Source organism: Nicotiana tabacum, chromosome 16, assembly GCF_000715075.1.
Source record: "Nicotiana tabacum cultivar K326 chromosome 16, ASM71507v2, whole genome shotgun sequence".
In the NCBI taxonomy this organism is placed as follows: Eukaryota; Viridiplantae; Streptophyta; class Magnoliopsida; order Solanales; family Solanaceae; genus Nicotiana; species Nicotiana tabacum.
The window spans coordinates 19,324,373-19,347,957 of record NC_134095.1 but is presented as its reverse complement, the minus strand read 5'-3'; the positions used below and the strand labels follow the sequence as shown (position 1 = coordinate 19,347,957).

The following is a 23,585-nucleotide window of genomic DNA, read 5'->3' as shown; positions in this document are numbered from 1 at the left end:
ACCATTGTTTACATAATCATTTATAATAAATCCTTCTCCCTTAAATATCTGCGGTTGTTAACATTTGATAAGCATTTTTATTACATCGGATATTCAACAAAACTCTGAGTCGTCATATATATGTACTGAAGTATGTTCAATGAACCAAAATCCAACTGAAGTTTCGAATCACCTATACAGTCGATTGGAAACTCTAAAGGTAGCTAAAAGATAATTTTATTTTGCTGTCGGCTTATCAACATTTTGTAAAGATAAAGAAAATTTCCATATCAATGGCCTGTCAAACCAGAAAAATGTTTTTTCATGGCTTGGTCCTTTCTGTAATGGTTTGATCTACCTCCCCCTCTCCTCCCTCCTCTCCCTCTGAAGAACCCACGACCTCCCTCACTTCCACCCATCTCATTTGTTTCCAGCTCATCATCTTTCTCCTCATTTGGCTCGGTTAGCCTTTTAACTGCACCCAAAGGAAGATTACCTCCTCGTCCCAATCCATGTATCATTTCCTTCTGAGCTTGATTTACCAAAGAAGCTTCATTATAATTAGCCGCTGCAACAGAGCCCTCAACTTTGTAACTGTAGTTCTTACCATCTTTGACGTAAAACTGTGGCTTTTTTCGTGATCCCCACTTAGAAGCGTTGGAAGCTGAGCTAGCGTTATCAGCTTCAGAAGTTCTCCCACGGCCGAAATTTGATTTTTCTTGGAGGTTCTCAGTTTCCTCAAATGCTGAATCACCAATACTTAATCCTAGGTCATCAAATGAATCATCGTACTCATCTTCATACTCAAGCTGTGATGAAATTGCAATAGTTTTTGCCAAATCCTTTGCCTCTCTAGAGTCAAGGGTCAAGGAAGCAGGTTCTTCAGTGGTGGTTTTCCTGATAAACCTTCCAACTGAAGTCGTAGATGAATTGGATGAGCCTTCAGCTTGGTATGGGGTTGCTGCAGGCATAGTGTTTCTTGGGGGCATTGGCGCAGGTTCCACTAGTTTCCCTTTACCCTTATCATTTCTGGTCATGGATGGAACACCAGACTTGGGTTGTGGTATTTTCTCCAAGGAAATGTCCAAAGACAGCAAGTCCTCATGAAGTGTACCCTCAAGAATCCTCTGAATGACCTCTTCAGGATTCAGGTTATATACTTCGAGACAAGCAGCTAAGAAACCTTTTCCATAATCAGGGAAGAGGTCCTTTATTTGACTTATTTTTGATTCCATAATAGCATTGTCTTCATCAACAGGTGGTTGGTTATCCTTTTGGGAGACTGCCGGATGGGCTGCCTTTCCAAAACTATCTTCTACAGGGTGTACCATGATCCCCGAAAGAAACTTGAATTGATCGTCATCCATTGATATCCACCCTGCATGAGACAAAATCAGATTGGATTCCACCTTAAAACCGCAAACATGCATGAGTTCAAGGAAGAATAAGCAGAGACATGAGACGTCAGATAAGAGCTATATTTACCTGTTCATTGTGTATGATTTACGCTTTTTCCTAAGAGTAAGAAGCCGAGGAAGAAAGAAGAGGGGTTCAAGTTTCTCAAAAAGATTTAGAGAAGAAAGAAGAGAGACTTAAGCTTCATAACAAAAATATGTACAAGCTATAACAAAAGAGAAAACAAATGTAGACATGTAACAGATTTCTGGTAAAGCTTCAATCACAGAAAATGTTATTCACACTCCAAACCAAGTTTCATATGTTCCATTTTCTTTCTACCATGCATGCTTTAATTTGGAATACACGAAATAGCAAGATCTGTGAGCCACCTTAAATTCTGAGCAACAAGTCTAAGTCTAAGTCTAAGCTAATTACCTGTATTCCGTAGTAACTCAATTCTGCTCGTTATGTTGTGATTCTTGTCAATGATTTGGAGAAATGTGCCTTTGCTACGTCCCTCTAGAGCCTGCGAGTAATCTCCATTAATATCCCTCACTGACTGCACTAATATATCTGCTCTTATAGCAGGATCCTCCACATTGGTAGGGAACATCTTCATGGTTGCAGGAAGAGGAGAACTTTCAACAAAAGCCTCATCACTTAAATAGCACAAATTCAGCAGCTTCCAACCAAAATTAACTATCCTTGCGGATAACATTTTGAGACTGACAAAAACATTTGAGCGCATCTCATTAGATGATTCCATCAAACCTTTCTCTCTGGAGGTTAAAATAATGTGGAAACCCCGCCGCAAAGAGGGCAGCAATGAATCATGTAATCTTGCAAGGGTAGTAAGCACCTCCTCATTCCCATGACTGCATAGACAAAAGAAGCTAATGAATATGAACTTTGTTGTGCCTTCGTAAAATAGCACAAAAGCTCTTTATCCATAGGCAGGTAATGAGAATACAAATTACCAAACTGGCGATAATGAAAGTGCAACTCACAATGTTTAAGCATGCAAGGCATGAAAACTAACAAATAAATTGCAAATTATCAGAGACAGATACAAGGAGAGAAGTTGATGATGCTCTGCAACATAAGGAGGTCTGTGTTCTGGAGCAAGACATTGAGATTCTAGGTGCATCAACCTAGCCATCCTTTGGTAGTATATACACATTACACAAAACTGGTACAACAGAAGTCAACGAAAACGTCAGTACCTCATTTCAACAGGACAGCAGAAGTAGATGGATGCTTGCTTATACGCACTGACAAATGCATCCATAGATACCACAGCATCATTTAAGAAGTCCATCACCTGCAGGTGTAAGTATGAAGCTTCGTGCAATAAAAATAACAAATCCCATGCACGCTACTGGCAAGAAAGTTAAAGGAGAACACATTCAATAGAGACCTCAATTATTAACAGGCAGCCACACAGTGAAGCTTATCATTCTAAGAAACAAAAGTTTTTGGTGGATAATTTTACCCTAAAAAATCTTGGTGCGATCCTCTCAAAATTCGGTGGTCTCGGACATGAAGGAATGTTCTCATTTGTACTAATTTAGCATCCTTGTTCAAACAAAAGAAACCACACACATAGATATATACTCAAATTCGTGAACAATCTTACTGCTCAACAGAAATAAAATCAACTCACCTCTAGAAAGTCTGTTTGAAGACGACTGTGCCCATGATCTTGCAAGTGACCAGAGGAAAATAAAACCTGCAGCCAGCCATATAATAGTTAGTCCTGCATAACTTTGGATAACCCTTTGCAAGATCTTTTTTGCGGCTGCCAGCATCCTCATGGAAAACCCACATTTAACAGTATGTATATCAACTTACATCTAGATGGCTCAAGATATTCATACAACTAGAACCGTGGTAGTGAATGAAACACGTGTACTAAGCACAGACAACTGCATTTATCGTCCCTTATAGAAGTAGATCACTCAATACACATCCAAATACAACACATAAGCACTCTATTGAAATGTGACCATCTCATCTAAAATCTTATACTTCTAGAGAGAGCATACTTTTATTTACTTAATTATGTCTTAATAAAAAAAAAACTCAAACCAATAGCTTGTAGTAGACCACAGAGATATTGTCTATTCAAGAATATACTTTTTCCTACAAAGTAAAATGAAAATATTCCTTATCTTAAAAGTAAAACAAATGACATCTATTAGTCACAAAATTGGTGAACACATTATTTTGGCATTTGTATGACAAGTTGCTGAGATCTAAAACTGCCAAGCATATGAGTTCTGCAATCTTTCAACCTGTCACTGATATGTTAGCTAGAAGCGACCACAAGGAAAGCTTCTTTTGGACAAACAGTGAGATGCAAGTTTCTAGTTAACAAAAAAAGCTGGTACTCTAGGTTATATCTCCTCCTATGTTACCCTCTATACAAAAGCATCTTAGATATATGCAATTAGCAACCACTCTGGCAATGAGAGTACAGGAACATGCAAAGTAGGAAGTAAGGAAAAGCAGGGGAAAGTCAAATATTTCAAATCGCAACAAGAGAAATAAAGCACAAACCACTCTTGGATAATTCATCGATTCCTTAAATGAACAGAGAGTAACATCAAGACTTAAAGTTTAGTGGTATCAGAGGATTCTCTCACACAATAGGTGTGGGTTCGATTCCAACTATTCCATTTTCCCTTTCCCCTTCCCTGACCCCCTAAGTAATGGTTTCTTTTCTTTCTTTTTTTAAATTAAGAGTACAGGCCATTAAAGGAAGAATACCTCTAACGATGATGTACACCTCTGATACATAGTTTGCACGATGCTAAGAAAGTGCGAAATAACAGATGAAAGATCATCATGGATCCATGGCTGTGACTTTATGGCATTGACAACCTGAACAACATAGATACAGACATGAGTCAGCAACAGGGAATCTGAATATCCATTAGCATCCTTGATAAAAAAGAAGAAAACACCCAAATTAGGATGAAGGAGGAAAAGCAAACACAAAGCAGAAATGACAATAGGAAGCACTGTCTTATCAAAATGTATGTCGAAGGAAAGAAAACTGTTTCTTAATTTGGTTTCAACGAAATGCTTAAGAAAAGAAATCCAAACAGTTGTTTCTTTTTTTTATTTCCTCGAGAGAAATGGTAGGTGTATTATTAACATAGCACCATGCAAGTGCTGTAAAAAGTATTTTACAAATCATAAGCAAAAATAAGTCCCTTCTAATCTTAGAGGATCCTATCAAATCTTCACTATTCAAATCCTTTTTACACCCAAAAAGAAAAGAAGTAAACAGTTCATCAAGATCTCCTGAATGCAGTTCAATTTTGACACAGTTGTTTCTTGTAGTAAAAATTGGTGACAAGAGACCAATGAGGCCCCATTTCCTGCCATGTGCAGCACGACTACAGCGCACTTGTCAGATTTGAGGCCTAAAAGAATAGGCACCATGATGCAGTGGGTCGTGCACTTGATATTTAACGCAAGACAGAAATCTGAATTCTCTAGTAGGCTGTGCTTAAAACTCTCTACTACAACCTCTTCTTGGGTCAGGAGGCCAAGTCATGATCCCAATGTGTACAAAAATTAATATGAAAATAATCTGGACACCGTATCCACCAGGGAATATTTCAGAGATATGCAGAAGATCTACAAAGTACTGTCGATCTAATTATCAAAATTTAAACACCATCTAGGTATTTTTAATCCATACTTCAATATATCGTCATGCAAAGCATGTGCACAACTGAGATATGATTTCAAACCTAAACATCACAACACCGTTTTGATGTGGCTTATGGAGGAGTATTATGAAGAGGTGAGAAAGTTTCAGTGGACATATTTTTTTTAAGGTTGGGGATGGAAGTAAGCTTAGTTTTTGGGCACATAAGTGGTGTAGGGAGAATGAGCTGAGGGAAGCCTTCCCTGACACATATAGTATATCTTGTCAAATAGAGATGGCAATCCAACAAATTTGTAGGTCTCACGACGGTATAGTTCATTGGGACTTGAGATTCACGAGAGACCTACAGGATTGGGAATTGGGAGAGTATCACAACTTGTTTGAGATATTGTATGGGTTGGATACACCGAACAATATTATCAGATGTATGGAGATGGCATGAGAGTAGAGACGGATTATTCTCCGTCAAATCTCATTAAAAGAGGTTATTAGTGAGAGAGGAATGTATTTTCCCTCATTGTTCTATTTGGATTCCTAGAGCACCGAGAAAGGTGTGTTTCTTTGCACGGTTGGCGACGAAGGGAGTAATTTTGACAGCAGAAAATTTGAGAAAGAGGAGGGTTACCAATGTTAGTTGGTGTTTCATGTGCAAAAGCTCGGGCGAAGATGTGCATCATCTCCTATTGCATTGCCAATTGGCTAATCGTTTGTGGAGGGTGGTCCTTAATTTGTTTGGGATGCATTGGGTAATGCCAGGAACAGTCAAGGAAGTGTTGCATAGTTGGGCTCATAGGAGGGAGAAGAGAAGTCAGAGGCCACGGAGTGTTACCCTCTTAGCACTCATGTGGGTTGTTTGGAAAGAGAGAAATAGAAGGGCTTTTGAAAGGTGGAACTAGAGTTTGTAAAGTTGCAAAGTAGCCTTTTTTCTCTAGTTTCTCTTTGGTGTACTTATAAGATCCCTATTTTGTGTAGACAACTGGGTCTCTTAGGTTGAGAACCATATTTTGGTGTAGGTTCTCTTTTTTGGCATATGGCTTGTATACGAGTGTTCCCCAATTGTTAATAAAAGTATCTACCTTATCAAAAAAAATTCATACATAAAACTTGTAAAAGCATCTAAACAACAACAACAACAACAATGCCTCAACTCCAAACAAGTTTGGTCAGCTATATGAATCCTTATTGACCATACTACTCCAATTAAACTCATCTCAGGCCAATATTATATAAAATAAAATAAAACTAAAAATAATAATAATAATCGTAAGTACTAGAAATTCTTTATATTTTCTACCGACATAAATCTCTGAGAGTAAACACCTAGATAGAAGTTTTACATGTAAAAGCATCTAAGCAAAAGTTTTACATTTTTACGTGGGCAGTTTCTAGATTTGCTCTTCATATATTAGCAGTTTTTGATTTCTTGGTGAAGCTATTCTTAGCTAGACAAGAGATAAAGCTGCCACATGACATGGATGTGCAGTAATTTTGATACTCTGTGTGTTCCCCACCCCATAGAACTTAGAAGGACAAGCAAACAACTACAGTAGTTATTTCCTCAGATGTTTATATCTTACAAAGCGTGCCTGAAATGTTCAAATTGAAACTCAAGGCCAATTCGCTGATGAACTTCGGAAGTTGAAAGTTGCTCCATTTGATCAATTTGCATGTGATACTCTCAATATTTCTTACTCGTTTTAGTTCTAGTGAAGGGAGGAAGAAGGATCCAAAGAAAGGGTAAATGCACAGAAGTGAAATACTATTTCTCATATTTCTTGTCCTCTAACAGGACAATTTTCCTGCCACAAGAAGCAGAATAATAGGTCAGAAATATTAGCTCATCATCAGGATTTGTATTATGAAACAAGATAAAACTGGAACCAAAGAACAATAAGCCACATCAGCAATCGTTTAGCGACAAGCCAGTTCAGTTAACAATACCAATATTCTTGTCAGATCTTCATTTTCATGACCATATATGGCACATATGTCTAACAACTTTGGTAAATCAAGCAACTTCTTTTCCTGCAAAAGGGCTACAAATGCAATTAGTGAACATTGTGCACTCGAATATAATTTCCAAAGAAAATTAGAGAAATATACACATCTTCAGGACTTTTAAAATGCAAATGAGTTCAATGGCCTTGCATAGATAACAACCATTACTTGTGAAAATGGCAAGTTTAATGTTCCAATTAAACCACAACAAGAATGGGTCTAGTATGTTGTTTTAGAGGGAGCTAGAATCAGATACATTACACGCTCAATTTTTCACAAGCATAATATTGCAATTGAACCTTGCCGATTCAAACTTGTTAGCCACTATCACACAGAGGTAATGGAAACTAAACTATGCTTCTATCTGACACTTCAAGGGTAGTATTTCCATTTTCTGAAATTCATGATCTTCCTGCTCATGATTGTGATAATAGTCGGCATAATATAAGGAAACGCGGTGAATAAAGCATTTTACTTGCATGAAGTTCATTACAAAAAACAAACGTGATACACCTGCACTGCCACTTGTATATAACTTTTAAAAATTGACCTCCCAAACAAGATTCCAATCAATCATAAAATTTGAAGTCAACAAAGGTCATAAATAATAACTGCAATGAGTCAGGGACACACACCTGCATGATCTTTCTGACTAAGACTATCGGCAGTCTTAGCTCCAGGGTCCCGATTTGACGATCTAGCATTTAATTTACATAAAAGAGCGTTTAGATCAAAAGGCACCACATATGAAATACTACTTGATGCATCAAATGCTTTGGAAATGGTGTAACTCACATGCGATATAAGACCATAAAGATACGCCGGCAAAGCTCAAACTCACCAACAATGACCCCAGCAACTATACCCCTGGCTCCTCGATATGGAAAATCATACCACCTACTCCTGAACTTCAGAAAGCTTTCAAGAAAAGAATGAAGGGAACTGTCGCTGGCCACTGGTAGACACAGAAATTGGGAGAGGTGGGTAAAAATTGTACAGTAACACGATATACAAACCAACAACAATTCAAATCAACAAACCAACAACAATTCAAATCTATCCCCCCCCCCCCCCACCCCCCTTCCAAAAAAAATGCTTTAACATGAATGAATTTGATCGAGATTCCTTAATCTTACAAGGAGCATAGCAAATGTAATGGCAACGATTACACAATTAAAGTATACCCAAAAAGAGCATTAGGCAAATATAGTATTACAGAAGAGGAATATCCTAATTTATGCTTTACAGTGTATCAGGTAATGCTAGGGTCTATCGGAAACAAGCTCTCTACCTTCTCAAGGTAGGGGTAAGGCTGCGTACACTCTACCCTCCCCAGACACCGCTTTGTTGGGATTATACCGGGTTTGTTGTTGTAGTGTATCAGGTAATGTTCATATGGCACTGACTTGGCCAGCAACGTAGTACGCCTGACTATAACCCTGGCTCTAGTATGGAAAATTGTACCATCTCCCCTAAAAAGGCTTTTAAGAAAAGAGTGAAGAGAAATGCCGCTGACCACTAATAAAGACCGAAAGCAGGAGAGGAGAAAAGTGTAGAGCAACTCAACAATGTTATTAAACTAAGGGCGCTTAATCCACGATACTAGGTGCAGCATAAAATCATCTATACCTTAATTTACTAAAGCACGTGCTTTAATTTTCTTAAAGCTCATATAAACCTTGGACGTGTTCCTATGCATTGTGTCATTGACCAAGTCGTTACTCAATAAATAAGCAACAAACAATCCAAATTTACTACTATCTTCTTTGGGTGTTGGTTTTAAGCAGATCAAACGTATCAAACATTTCTCTAACGGAATTTTGCTGCTGATACAAGGATTATGCATAATGGTTGAAGAATTTTTTTCTTTTATTGTTTCTATAAGCACCGATTAAGATTCTGTTTCAGCCTGCCATGGCATTTTGGTGCCTAAGCATTAAATGTGGGATAGAGCTTTGAAGTCTTCTACAGGGAATGTGGATTAACGAAAAAAGGTGTTTTTACAGGAGCCCAACCATTTTCCTACACAGCATAAGCAGTCTGTTCAAATTATAAAGCTTTAAACATCATTAATCATTTCTTTTTTTTTTCTTCAATACAGAAAAAGAACAAGGCTGACATTAGCAATCTTCGTTCCTATAAACCTGATGCAAATTTATTCAAACCTGACCACTACAAATTAATCAAATGATACAAATAATACCTACGAATTCAAATATTAATCAAATCCTACAAATCATAACCAGATTTCACGAAGCAAGAGAACAATATCACCTTCTCGCCAGAAATCTCTTGCATTAATCTTGAGTAACCGACATAACTCCCTGTTCAAAACATCAACCACACGCTGCGACTCCACGGGATCCAATGCACCCTCATCGGCTCCAAGGCCAGCTGCTACTGCCTCATCCTGAGGCAAATAATCCACAAAATTTCCACTAGGAATAACGGTGGAAACCCAGGCGCCACTGTTTCCCATCTTAACCCTACTCCTGAGCTCGCCGGCAGCGGAGCCGGCGTTAGTGGAGTTAACGGCGGTAGCACCTCCATCGGATTGCTTAGAGATCGATTGCCTGAAGGAATTTGCTAGGGTTTGAGAATTGTGAGGTTCCTTCTTTGGAACAAACTTCTTCTGAGTTTTTTCGCTCCTGTTTTGGCTACTATAAGAGCGATTCGACATGTCTTCAGCTTTAATTTTAGATACTCAAAACTATATTATGTTAATGTATTGACTTTGTACACAGGCGAATAAAGGTTTTCTCTTTCAATGCCGCCGAACCGGATTGGAGCAACGTTTTGTGGCACTTGCTTGGATCCCCTACTTCAAGAAATTAACCTTCTTGTCCAAGTAATATTAAAGAAATATAATAGGCGTAATGGTTTCGTGGCCCCTCAACGTTGCAGGGCTTCTAAAAGCCAATACACGAACTTTAAATTTTTCCATTTGAATACTCAAATTTTACAAAATGTGTACTAATAAATACTTTTGACCGTTGATCATGTCTTGTGCAAGCACTACGGCTGACATGGCTAAATTGTGTGCAAATCACGCTGCTAAGGCGGGCGAATAGTATTGTTTTTACTTAAAAAGTAGAATTAGAATAAAATATAAAGAAAAAAGAAAAATGAAAAAAAAAAAAGACTTTTCCCTTTCCCCTTCTCTTTTTCCCTCCCCTTCCAATTCTTTCATCTTCCCAGCAAAACTCCCACTCAATTTTTTCATTCTCATCCTAATTTCTCTTCCCCCTCCCCTTTCTCTGTTTTTTTTTTCCTTCATCTTCCCCTTAAATAATTTTTTTTAATCTCCACCCACTATTTCCGTCCCAACATTCCTCAACAACCAGTGGTCGGAAGAAAGCTTGAGCTTTGTTGTTGTTCTATCATCGAATTCATTTTTGTCAAAATAGCAGAAAAAAGGCAAATTTGCAATGATATTGGGCAACCTCCACTTTAAAAATCATGAATTTCTGTCAATTCTTTTTTTGAAATTCCAAATTCTTTTTTTATTATGATCTAATCATGGCCATGACAATGTTGTGAATTTGATTTAGAAATAAGAGAGAAAGAATTATGAAGAAAAAGAGAAAGGAGAAAAAAGAAGAGTAAAGAAAGGAAGGGAGAAGGGTGAACGAAGAAGAAGGGGGCGGTTGAGTACAGATTAATATTGGGTATGTTTCAGACGTTTTTTTTCTTTTCCTTTTTTGTATTTGTAACTATTTAAAAATGGGACCCACAAATAACACGTGGCAAGTAATAAATAGCTTAGCATGGTGTGTTGTACATGTCAGCGCAATTGATATACACGCTCTGCTGGATGTGTTTATTAGTACCCATTTTGTCAAGTTGGAGTGTTCAAATGGGAAAATCTAAAGTTCGCGTATCGGCTTTCAAAAGCCCTACAAGTTTAAGTGGTCAGAAAGCCATTACGCCTAATATAATATCCATGATATTTAATTGTGTTAAGTACTATACTAGAAAATTAATATTCATGTCTAAGTGATGAATTGATCTTTACTTATGCTAATACTATGATATTATACTTTGTCCCAAGTCTATAATTGCTTTTTTATTAGTATAAAATAAAAACAATTCAGAGAAATATAAATAAAAAGAGACGTAAAGAAGGAAGAACTTTTTTCTTCTTTCACTTTGGTATGTTCTACATTACAATTTACCTAGCCTTTTATAGGCATAAAATGAGAAGACTTACTATTGTAAATAGTGAATGGGATGGACATAAAGTAAGAGATTTTATCCATAAGCGATTCACATACATGGGCATCCATATCTACAAACTATTTACAACACTCCCCCTTGGATGTCCATGTAAGATAATGTGCCTCGTTAGGAACTTACAAAAAAAATATTGGGATGTGCATTATAATATGATATGCATTGCTTGCTACCTCATTAAAAACCTTACCAGGAAAACCCAGTGGGACAAAATCTTGGTTAAGGAACAGAGTGCAGTGCATAGTTACTCCCCCTGATGAAAATATCACTTAATGTCTCGAAGACGACGCATTCCAATCTTGTATATTAGTTTTTCAAATGTTGAGGTTGGTAATGCCTTAGTGAACAGATCAGCTAAATTATCACTTGAACGAACTTGTTGAATATCTATTTCACCATTCTTTTGAAGATCATCACTAAAAGAGAATTTTGGTGAAATGTACTTTGTTCTATCTCCTTTGATGTATCCTTCTTTCAGTTCAGCTATGCATGCAACATTGTCTTCATACAATATTGTTGGAATATTTCCTTTCGAAGAGAGACCACATGTTTCCTGAATGTGTTGAGTTATTGATCTCAACTAAACGCATTCTCGACTTGCTTCGTGAATGGCTATTATTTCTGCATGATTTGAAGAAGTAGAAACCATAGTTTGTTTCGTTGAACGCTGTAACGATCCGACCGATTGTTTTGAGCTTTTGTACTTCGCTCGCCAGTTCTCAGACATGACTAGCCCCGTGTGATGTATTATGACTTATGTAAATCGTCGGTTTTGGTTTTCAGGGTAATCGGAATGAATTTGGAAGAACAGTTCTCAGTTTAAAGCTTAAAATTTGAAAGTTTTGACTTGTTAGTATATGATCTCGGATTGGAATTTTTATGATTTGGTTAGCTCTGTTAGGTGATTTGGGACTTATGAACGTGATCGGAATATGTTTTGGAGGTCCGGAGTAGATTTAGGTTTGAATTGGCGAAGTTGAAATTTTGGCGTTTCCCAGTTGATAGGTGAGATTTTGATATAGGGGTAGGAATGGAATTCCGGGAGTTGAAGTAGGTCCGTTGTGTCATTTGAGATGTGTGTGCAAAATTTTAGGTCATTCGGACGTGGTTTGATAGACTTTTTGATCGAAAGCGGAATTTGAAAGTTTTTGAAATTCTTAGGCTTGAATCCGATGCAAATTTGGTGTTTTGATGTTGTTTTGAGCGTTCCGAAGGTTGGAACAAGTTTGAATGATGTTATGGGATATATTGGAAAGTTTGGTTGAGGGCCTCGGGTGAGTTTCGGGTGGTTAAACGGATCATTTCAAGTTGAAAAAAAGATTGCAGAAATCTGTTGTAAGTGTTGCAGGCTTTTGACCTTCGCGTTCGCGAAGGGCTAGGATGAGAGGCAAGAGGTTTATCCTTCGCATTCGCGATGGGGAGTCCGCGTTCGCGAAGGGTTGGGTCAGTGTGCTTTGCGGTCGCGGCAGTGTGGTCGCGTTCGCGATGTGTTGGAAGGTTGAGGCTTCGCGTTCGCGCACAGGGTGTCGCGTTCACGAAGAAGGAAAAAATGGTCAATGCCAAGTTGTGCTCGCGAATGCGAGGCTTTGACCGCATTCGCGAAGAAGGATTTCAAATCGCTGGGCAGAATGTTTAAAAGGCCATTTTCGCGATTTTTTGTCTAAGTTCACCATTTTTACTCGGTTTTTGGAGCTTTTGAGAGAGATTGAAGTGGGAATCAAAGAGAACTTCTTGGAGGTAAGAATTATGTACTTAATACTCGATTCTATTGTGATTTCTACTTAATTAAACATGAAATTTGGGGGATTTGAGGCCTAAATTGTGGAGTTAGGGCTTGGGAACTTGAGACCTTAATCTAGGGATTTTAGGGGCCAATTGTGGTCGAATTTTGGTGTTCTTGGTATGTATTAACTCGTGGGAGGATAAGGATTTCGTTGATATGATTTTTATCGAATTTTGATACGTGGGCCCGGGGGCCGGGTTGGATCAATTTCAGGAATTGTGTTGTAATTTGATTATTTTCACATGGGCTTCGTTCCCTTAGCATATTCTAATGTTATGATTCTAATTTTGGGTAGATTCGGTGCGCGTTGAGGCCGAGGAGAGAGGCAAAGGCTGCAGAATAGTAATTCATCCGGTTTGAGGTAAGTAACCATTGTAAATCTGGAACTGAGGGTATAAAACCCCGGTATTTCATATTGTTTTGATAATGAGGTGACACACATGCTAGGTGACGAGAGTGTGGGCGTGCACCGGTAAGGATTGTGACTTGTTCCGTCCCATAGCGACTATTAAGCCGCATATGTGATTTGAAATCTTATGATATCCTGTATTTTAGAGATTGGTACTATATTTTGGGTTGTATGCCATGTTTGAGGCCTTGTGCCGACCTGTTTAGACCCTTAGGGGCATTTCTACTATTTTCCTCACTTTATTTGATTGAAAGCATATTCTCAGTCATGTTTTACCTGTTTATTTATTAAATCTGGTTTTATCACTCTACCTCTTAATATGTGAAAAATGTTTGGGCTGAGTTTCCCTGATTTTCACTATTATGCCCGAGTGGCTGTGAGGTTAATGACTGGGAGAGGTTGAGGACCTAATGGTGAGGATTATATATATATATATATATATATATATATATATATATTATGGATCGGGTTGTACGCCGCAACGATACTTATATGGATCGGGCAGCACGCCGCAGCGATATATATATTGGATCGGGTTGCACACCATAGCGATATATATATTGGACCAGGTTGCACGCCGCAGCGATATGACGTTTGGGATGTAGGAGCCCCTTCGGAGTCTGTACATCCCTAGTGAGCGTAGTCGTCTATAAACTAAGGATCGGGCTGCACGCCGCAACGATTATTATAATTATGACTATTATGAGATATTATTGAGCCAGAGGGTCGAGCGAGAGTACTGTGTGATGAGAGCTGAGTCACGAGTGACTGAGAAGCTTGCCCGAGAGGTTATATATATGGGTGATACCTTGCCCGAGAGGCCCATTTATGATATTTTTGCTGATTTCGCTCTTCTTTTTATAATAAGCCTCTGTTGAAAACTGCTAAGTAAATGATTTCAAAGTATTTCAACTGAAATTGAAGTTTTACGAAGAATTTGGCTTTTGAACTGTTGAGTTGATTTGATACTCTGTTGTATACTCTTACATATGATTTTTAACTGCTCGTCACTGCACTCAGTCCTTATTTACTTTAGTTACTTACTGAGTTGGCGTACTCACGTTACTCCCTGCACCTTGTGTGCAGATCCAGGTGCCCGAGCGGCAGAGTGAGGGTCCTCAGCATTATCAGAGTTTACCGGAGACTGCAAGGTATCTACATGGCGTTCGCAGCCCTGCTTTCCTTCTTCCTATCCTTGTTTTCTACATTTTTAGACTTGTTATGTATTAGACAGTCGGACGAGTTGTATTTAGAGGCTCTAGACTTGTGACACTAGATTGTTGGGCTGTGTTGGTTTGATGTTTTACTATTTTTCTCACATTTATGTGATTTAGATATTTCTTATGAAAAATTGAGACTTAATTAATGTTAGAAAAATATTTTTATTAAAAGAAATTTACTGTGGATACTTGATTGGGTTGGCTGGCTTAGTATTATGATAGGCACCATCACGACCGGGTATTTGGGGTCGTGACAAACGTCATGATATGGATGTACCTCCACTTGTAAATAAATAGCCTATCTGAGATCGACTTTTATATGGATAAGACAAATATCATGCATCTGCATAATCAATTAATGATGACTTGGATCCATTTGAATAAAATAAACTCATATCAATGGTCCCTTGGAGGTATCTGAATATATGTTTAATACCATTCCAGTGCCTTTGTGTTGGCGAAGAACTAAATCTTACCAATAAGCTTACTGAGAAAGCTATATCTGGTCGGAAATTATTGGCAGGATACATTAATACCCTAATTGCACAAAGATATGGTACTTCGACACCAAGAAGCTCTTTATCATTTTCATGAGGTCGGAATGGATCTTTCTTTATATCAAGTGATCTCACAACCATCGAGGTACTCAATGGATGTTATTTATCCATATTTTCGCTTTAAAATCTTTTCGGTGTATGTTGATTGATGGATAAATATTCCATCTTTCATATACTCAATTTGTAGACCAAGACAAAATCTTGTGTTTCCAAGATCTTTCATTTCAAATTCTTTCTTCAAATAGTCTACTACTTTTGGAAGTTCTCCAGGAGTTCCAATGATATTTAAATCATCAACATACACGGCGATTATAACAAATTCAGATCCAGACCTTTTTATAAAGACACAAGGACAAATTGAATCATTCTTGTACCCTCCTTTCAATAGGTATTCACTCAGGCGATTGTACCATATATGACCTGATTGTTTCAATCCGTATAAAGATTTCTGAAGCTTTATTGAACAAGTTTCACGAAAACTTTTATATGCTTCTGGCACTTTAAATCCCTCAGGTATTTTCATAAGAATTTCGTTATCTAATGATCCATACAAATAGGCCGTGACAACATCCATTAGACGCATATCAAGTTTTTCATGCACTGTCATATTTATGAGATACCTGAAGGTGATAGCATCCACTTCAAAAGAATATGTGTCCATATAATCAATGCTAGGCCTTTGCAAAAACCCTTGTGCCACAAGTCGCGCTTTATATCTAACGACTTCATTTTTTATCATTTTATTTTTGCACAAAAATCCATTTATACCTTACTGGCTTTATACCTTTAGGTGTTCGAACTATGGGTCCGAAAACTTCACGTTTTCCAAGTGAGGTTAGCTCTGATTGGATAGCGTCTTTCAATTTTGGCCAATCATTTATTTGTCTACGTTCATTGACAGATTTTGGTTCAAGATCCTCATCTTATTGCATTATTTCAATAACAACATTATAAGCAAAAATGTTATCCATAACAACATTATTTCGGATCCATTTTTTTCCCGTTGAGACGTTACTTATTGATATCTCTCCATTCTCATTATTTTTAGGTACTTGGACCTCCCCTAAGGTCTTATCATTTGTTACGTCTTGTGGCTCTTCTTGAGACACTACCTCCGTGTTATGATCACTTTGATCATTTGCTCATTTTCTTCTTCGAGGATTTTTATCATTAGAACCGATTGGTCTACCATATTTCAAGCGTGGCTTAGACTCATTTTCTTTAATTGATTGTCCTACCGGGATATCAATTTGAATTGGAGCATTAGCAGTTAGAATATGTGACTTAGTCACCCTTGGTAGGTCAGTGAATGCATTTGGCAATTGATTTGCAATATTTTGCAAATGAATAATCTTTTGAACCTCTTGTTCACATTGATTTGTTCAAGGATCTAAATGAGACAGTGATAATGCATTCCAAACTATCTCCTTTTTCAGCTGCTTATTTTCTCCCCCTAATATTGGAAATACTGATTCATCAAAATGGTAATCAGAAAATCTTGCCATAAATAAATCTCCAGTCATCGGCTCTAGATATTTTTATAATAGAAGGAGATTCATATCCAACAGATATCCCCAACCTTCTTTGAGGATCCATTGTGCGTTGTGGTGGAGCAATTGGAACATATATCGCACAACCAAAGATTCTAAGATGGAAAATATTTGGATCCTGACCAAAAATCAATTGCAATGGGGAGACTTTATGATAACTTGTGGGCCTTATCCGCACAAGCACTGCTGCATGCAAAATAGCATGATCCCATATTGAAATAGGAACTTTTGTTCTCATAAGCATTAGTCTAACAATTAATTTGAGGCGGTTGATCAATGATTCCGCTAGACCATTTTGTGTATGAACGTGAGCAACTGGATGCTCAGTTATTATCCCATTTGATATAAACTAATCGTTAAAGGCTTGGGATGTAAACTCACCAGCATTATCAAGACAAATTATCTTAATTGCATAATCTGAAAATTGTGCTCTTAGCTTTATTATTTGAGCCAACAATCTCGCAAATGCCATATTGCGAGTTGATAGTAAGCACACATGTGACCATCTTATAGATGCATCTACCAAAACTATATAATATCTGAATGGTCCACATGGAGGGTGAGTGAGCCCACATATATTACCCTGTATACATTTTAGAAATGCAAGGGATTCCATCTGAACTTTAGTAGTTGATGGTCTAATAATTAATTTGCCTTGAGAACATGCAGAACAAGAGAATTCCTTAAATTGAAGAATCTTGTGGTTCTTCATTGAATGTCCATGTGAATTCTCAATTATTTTACGCATCATATTAGAACCAGGATGGCCCAACCGGTCATGCCAAATAATAAAATTATCTTGATTAGTAAACTTCTCGTTTACTACGGCATGTGTTTCAATCCTGCTAATACTTGTGTAGTATAAGCCGGAGGAAAGAGCAGGTAACATTTCAAGCACATATTTCTTACCAGACATTATTGTAGTAATATAAAGATATTCAATCTTTTCATCATTTGTAGTCTCAATATGGTAGCCATTTTGGCGAATATCTTTGAAACTTAATAAGTTTCCTTGAGATTTACTACAATATAGTGCTTTATTAATAACCAAATTTGTTCCCCCTGGTAGTAATAAATTGGCTCTTCTAAAACCTTCAATTAATCTAGTACTACTAGATATTGTATTAACATTGGCTTCTTTCATTACCAAATAAGAGAAATATCTCTTATCTCTTAAAATAATGTGTTGTAACACTATCCAGAAGACATATATCACCTTTATTAATCTTGAGTCCAACTGAAGACTGGGAAATTTTTATTTTCTTCATAAAAAAAATCAAAAAGTACATCATAAGATATATGAAAGACAAATAGAATAAGAACATTAAGAAATACATTAGAAATGTAGAAACTAGCAATACATGATACATTAGAAAAATACACTCATGAAAAAATAAACTAGTTGTAGACATAAAAAATGATAATGTTTATTATAGCTTCATTCCCTAGTAAGATGATTAGTTTTTCAGTCAATATTCTCAAAGAAGTCTCCAGCTTCTAAATGAGTAATATTTGCTAGGCCTAAAAAATTATCATCTTTGTCTGCAAGATGTGCCTCAGAATCATATTTGTTTGAGGGACCTACTTCATCATCATTATTTTGAAAGGTCAAGTGTACCTCCACATTATTTTCTTTCTTTCTGAGGGAGGCTTGATAAAGTTTGACAAAATGACCCGACGTACGACAAATGCTTGCCCAATGACCTTTTATACCACATTGGTGATACATACTAATTTTACCTTTTGAAGGATTAATTTGAGAACCCTTATTGTTCTCCAGTTTATTTTCACCATAATGACGATAATTGTTTTGTCACCTGCCACGTCCACGTCTACGACCATGTCCACGATCACAGTAATTATTTTATTTTCTTTCAAACTTATCATTTGCTGCTACAACATTCACTTCTGGGAATGGAGCTGACCCAATGGGACGAGGTTCATGATTTTTCATTAATAGAGTATTATTCTGTTTTGCCACAAGTAGGCATATGATTAACTCATAATATTTCTTAAAACCTTTTTTACAGTATTGTTGTTGTAGCACCACATTTGAAGCGTGAAAAGTAGAAAATATTTTTTCTAATAAGTCCTTATCTGCGATAGTGTCTCCACGTAATTTTAATAGAGAACATACTTTAAAAATAACAGAATTATATTCACATACGCTTTTAAAGTCTTGTAACCTTAAATGTATCCACTTATATCGAACTTTCGGTAATACCATAAGTTTTAGGTGGTCATATCGATCCTTCAAATTAATCCATAATTCAAGGGGATCTTTTACGGTTAAATATTCAGTTTTTAACCCTTCATGTAGATGATGACGAAGGAAAATCATGGCCTTAGGTTTATCCTGATTCGATGCTTCATTTTTTTGTATATAGTATTTCTAAGACCTTTAGCGTCAAGGTGAATTTCAGCATCAAGGACCCATGATAAATAGTTCTTTCCAGTGATGTCAAGCACCACAAATTCAAGTTTTAATAAATTTGACATAGTGAAAACTATCATAAAAGATAAATAAGTTAGAGAAATAATTATATTAATAAACAATTAATGAAACAAAACGATTAAGGGAAAAATGAATGGAAATAGAGCTATATCATGTAAACAACCTACTATTTCATTTTATTCTTGCCATAAAGTGAAAAATACATACTGTTTTATTTCACTTTATATTATTGATATATGTGTTAATAGAATTGAACGTGACTAACATTATTTATATGTTCCAATCCAATAAATATAAAGTAATTAAACTAATATAAAATTATTACTTGTCAATTCATTTCTCACAGTTCTTCAAAATGCTTTAAAGATACGTTTTGATCCAGGAAGTCCATGAATATTATAAGCATGTCATTAGTGGGTAGCTGGTTTGATGACTTTGAGGTCATCTAAGAGTTGAGCACCGAAAAAAATAGTTATTTTATCACTCAATGTACTTAAACTATTTAAGATGCACAAGAGCACAAGTAATCTGCAAACAGTGAGCATATGATATATACTGCCATAAACAAAATGAATATAATAATATATACCTTAATAAAATATGACTCAACTTAGCGGGGGTTAAGGATAAAAATTAGAGCTTTGTACTGATAACATATTATAAAATAAAAGCAATTCAGTAAAATATTAATAAGAAGAGACAGAAAGAAGGAAGAACTCTTTTCTTCTTTCACTTTGGTGTGTTCTCCATTACAATTTACACAACCTTTTATAGGCATAAAATGAGAAGACTTACTATTGTAAATAGTGAATGGGATGGACATAAAGTAGGAGATTTCATCCGTAAGCTATTCACATACATGGACATCCATATCTACAAACTATTTACAACATTTCTTCTTCTTCTTCTTCTTCTTCTTCTTCTTCTTCTTCTTCTTCTTCTTCTTCTTTTTTCCCGTATCCTTGTATTTGTTTGGCTTCGTTACATTGATACTCTACCTTATGTGTTTTATGATATAAACTACATAGTATTACTTAGTACTTTTGTATAACAATATTGAAATAAAATATGTATATACTAAATAGATCTACTGCTAGAAATAATAATAAAGTATGCTTATTCATTGATAAGTTCTAGTTGTTTCATACAATTTATTATATTTATCTTCAGAGTCGAAATTGAAATAATGCTTATAGGGTCCTTTCCACTGACTACTATCTTAGTACACGAAGCAAGATTTTAGGTCATAATATATCTCAAGGAGATTTAGCATTAAGTGGTACCACAGAAAGTGATGTGGCCGAAGTTGACTAGTAAACACTGGGGGTCATAACTGGGCAACTAATAACGACCGGGGTCAAGTATCAAGGGCAGTATTAATGGCTAGTTTTTGTAATAGGATCTTTAGGAGAATATTTCATTGAATAATCACTGTACTTGTACTTTTAGGGTTGATTGTGGGTATATCTCATATAAATAGAATAAGAGATAAGGGGAAAGACATGTAAAATTCATTTTGATAAGAACACTTTTTGAGAAGAAGACTATGTCTCTGGAAAAGATACAAACATTGCCTTTTCATTAAGATTTTATTATCCATTATACAATACTTTTCCATCAGATCTGAGAGTATATCCAACATTCTAGGATTTGTCTGTCATTCAGCACTGTCAGAAAGAAGAATCATTCTCCTTATTCAATATTGGGTGAATCATTCTCCTTATTTACGTTAATGCTATTTATTATCATTTGTTACTTGACATTTATCTCTCATTACTCAAACCATTTGGAATATTAAATGAACACTGCATTTAATCCCCCACCAACACTGTTCTACATTATTTGTGTTAACCGATTATCAGTCTGGGGATATTATCATTAACTAGGTTTAATCCCTCATTATATAAAAATAATTAGTTTAGCCCAAGATTTACGCTTTTTGGTCAAACAATTTGGTGCCGTCTGTGGGGATTTCCTAGTTAAAATTTTAGTTTCTTCTAGATCTATAACTAGCACAGTTCACAAAAGAAAAGGGAAAAACTCATATTTCCTTATACACACAGATCTGATATGGCAGGTAATGGAGAAGAAAGAATGAAGGTAGTGGTAGATCTCACTACCAACCTCTTGAACACCATCAATGAGGTTTCTGAAGTAGAAGGCGAAGATATAAAGCTTAACGCCTCTCCCAGGCGAGGTGGGTCACCTATCCTTCATGGTAGCATCACAATGTCCCGCAGTAAAGGAGCTTCCACGTCCATGGCTGAAGAGGCGCCACCATCAGTGAAGAAACTACTTGAGGCTTGGCTAACAAACACACTGACCAGCATCCTCAACAAGCCCGCCCAAAAGGCAGCTAGAGAAAACGCAAGGACTTGCATTGCACCAACAACGGCCGAGCAGCACGACCCTCTCCCTTAAGTAACAGGTATCACTCACAATGTTAATAATGCAGGTGATGACACCCTCACAACCATTCTGAGGAAGATGAAAGAAATTGAAAATAAAAACAAAATGCTTCGGGACCAAATGAGAGAGCACCAAGAAAGAGTCGACAAAATACCGGGTGCCCCAAAACTCTTGCCAAAAAGAGATGTTGGTCGGTTCATTGAGCAACCCTATAGTGATGAAACTGCCCCCGCATTCCATACCCAAGACCTTCAAGATGTCGCCTTATCTGAAAATATATGACGGTACGACCGACCCTGAAGATCATGTGACTCACTATGTCACTGCGGTAAAGGGCAATGATCTCGCCAAAGAACAAGTATCCTCCATCTTGTTAAAAAAATTCGGCGAGACCCTCACCGAAGGAGCATTAACTTCGTATTCACAACTACCCGCGCGCTCTATCGAAACATTTGAAGAGGTGCCGACAAGTTTGTAATGGCCCATGTTGGGGCCAAAAAGGCGGAGGCAAGAGTGAACGAGATATTTGCCATCAAACACTCACCTGGAGAGAGATTGAGGGACTTTCTCGCTCGTTTCAACCGAGTAAGGATGACCTTACCAAATATATCAGAAGGCATGGTTGTAACGACTTTTCAAAATGGGATAAACAGGAACGGCTCGAGGGCGACCAAAAAATTATTAAGTTGGCATATGAAATATCCTCCAACCACTTGGGATGAAATACACAATGCCTACTGTGTTGAGGTCTGTGTTGACGAAGATGACCTTAATGGACCAAACCATAGGTTGACCTCGGTACACGCCGAATCCAGGAAAAATCGAAGAAACGATGCTAGGAGGGATCTTGCAGCTCCACAACCCAACCGAGAAAGGCATCAGCTGTATATAAGAAGCGCCATCATACCCGCTCTTGCCACAAAGAGGGCTCATCTAAACCAAAGATAGGGACTCGCCGGAACGAGATAGGTATGCCCCATTTATTATCCACTCACAATGTTTTTGTTGCCTTCCGAAATAATCTACGCATTGGAGAAGCTCGGACTAGAAGTGAAGTGGCCTCAAAAGATAAGGTCAGACCCAAGCACTAGAAAGTCAAACGCCCTCTGCGAGTTCCACCAAGAGCGAGGTCACAAAACTGAGGATTCCATCGCTCTAAGGCAGGAGGTTGTAAACATGTTTCACCAAGGACACCTCAAAGAATTGATGAGCGACCAAGGGACGACCAACTTGGCCAGAGGACGTGAACAACACCAGGGATCGTCGAAACTACCCTCACCGACTTGCACCATTCAAATGATCATCAGGGGCGGTGACGATGCGTCGATCAACATCGTAAAATTCACCATAACCCACAAGCTCAAACGATCGATCACTCATGAACGGTATGACGAACTCGAAGAAAGTATCATCTTTGATAAGTTAGATACCCACAATTTGGTTTTCCCTCACTATGATGCCCTGTTATCACTTTACAGATATTAGATACAGGTGTAAAATGCATTATGGTGGACGATGGGAGCGACACGTGCATTATCCACCCTCGAGTACTTGCACAAATGAAACTCGAGGATAAGATAGTGTCGCGCTGCATCACGCTAACATGTTTTAATAATGCAGTTGAACGAATGTCTAAAGAAATCGCACTCTCCGTTCTGGCCGGTGACATCACTCTAAAAACCACATTCCACATCATGGACCAGGATATGGCGTACAGCGCCGTAATAGGTCAACCCCGAATACACGCCATGAGGGACAACCCCTCTAGCTTGTACCAAGTTATCAAATTTCCAACCCCGTGGGAATATTCAGCATACAAGGAGAACAACGCACATCTCGAGAATGCTACCGCATCGCCCTGGATTGTACAACTACCCAACAAATAAAGGGCAAAGCAAAAGATGCATAGAAA

At 37.4% G+C, this 23,585-nt stretch overlaps 1 protein-coding gene across 1 annotated transcript; it reads right to left on the bottom strand.

Moving 5' to 3' along the window:
• Window positions 1-92: 92 nt before the first annotated feature.
• Window positions 93-9,894, bottom strand: LOC107818486 (uncharacterized). Its single transcript, XM_016644515.2, has 9 exons — window positions 9,332-9,894; window positions 7,853-8,012; window positions 7,693-7,754; window positions 7,001-7,095; window positions 4,147-4,260; window positions 3,041-3,106; window positions 2,601-2,698; window positions 1,813-2,252; window positions 93-1,357 (listed from the first exon to the last, which is right to left on the bottom strand). Exons 1-9 carry the CDS (start codon window positions 9,735-9,737, stop codon window positions 270-272), a joined length of 2,529 nt encoding a protein of 842 aa, XP_016500001.2. The 5' UTR covers window positions 9,738-9,894; the 3' UTR covers window positions 93-269.
• Window positions 9,895-23,585: the final 13,691 nt, after the last annotated feature.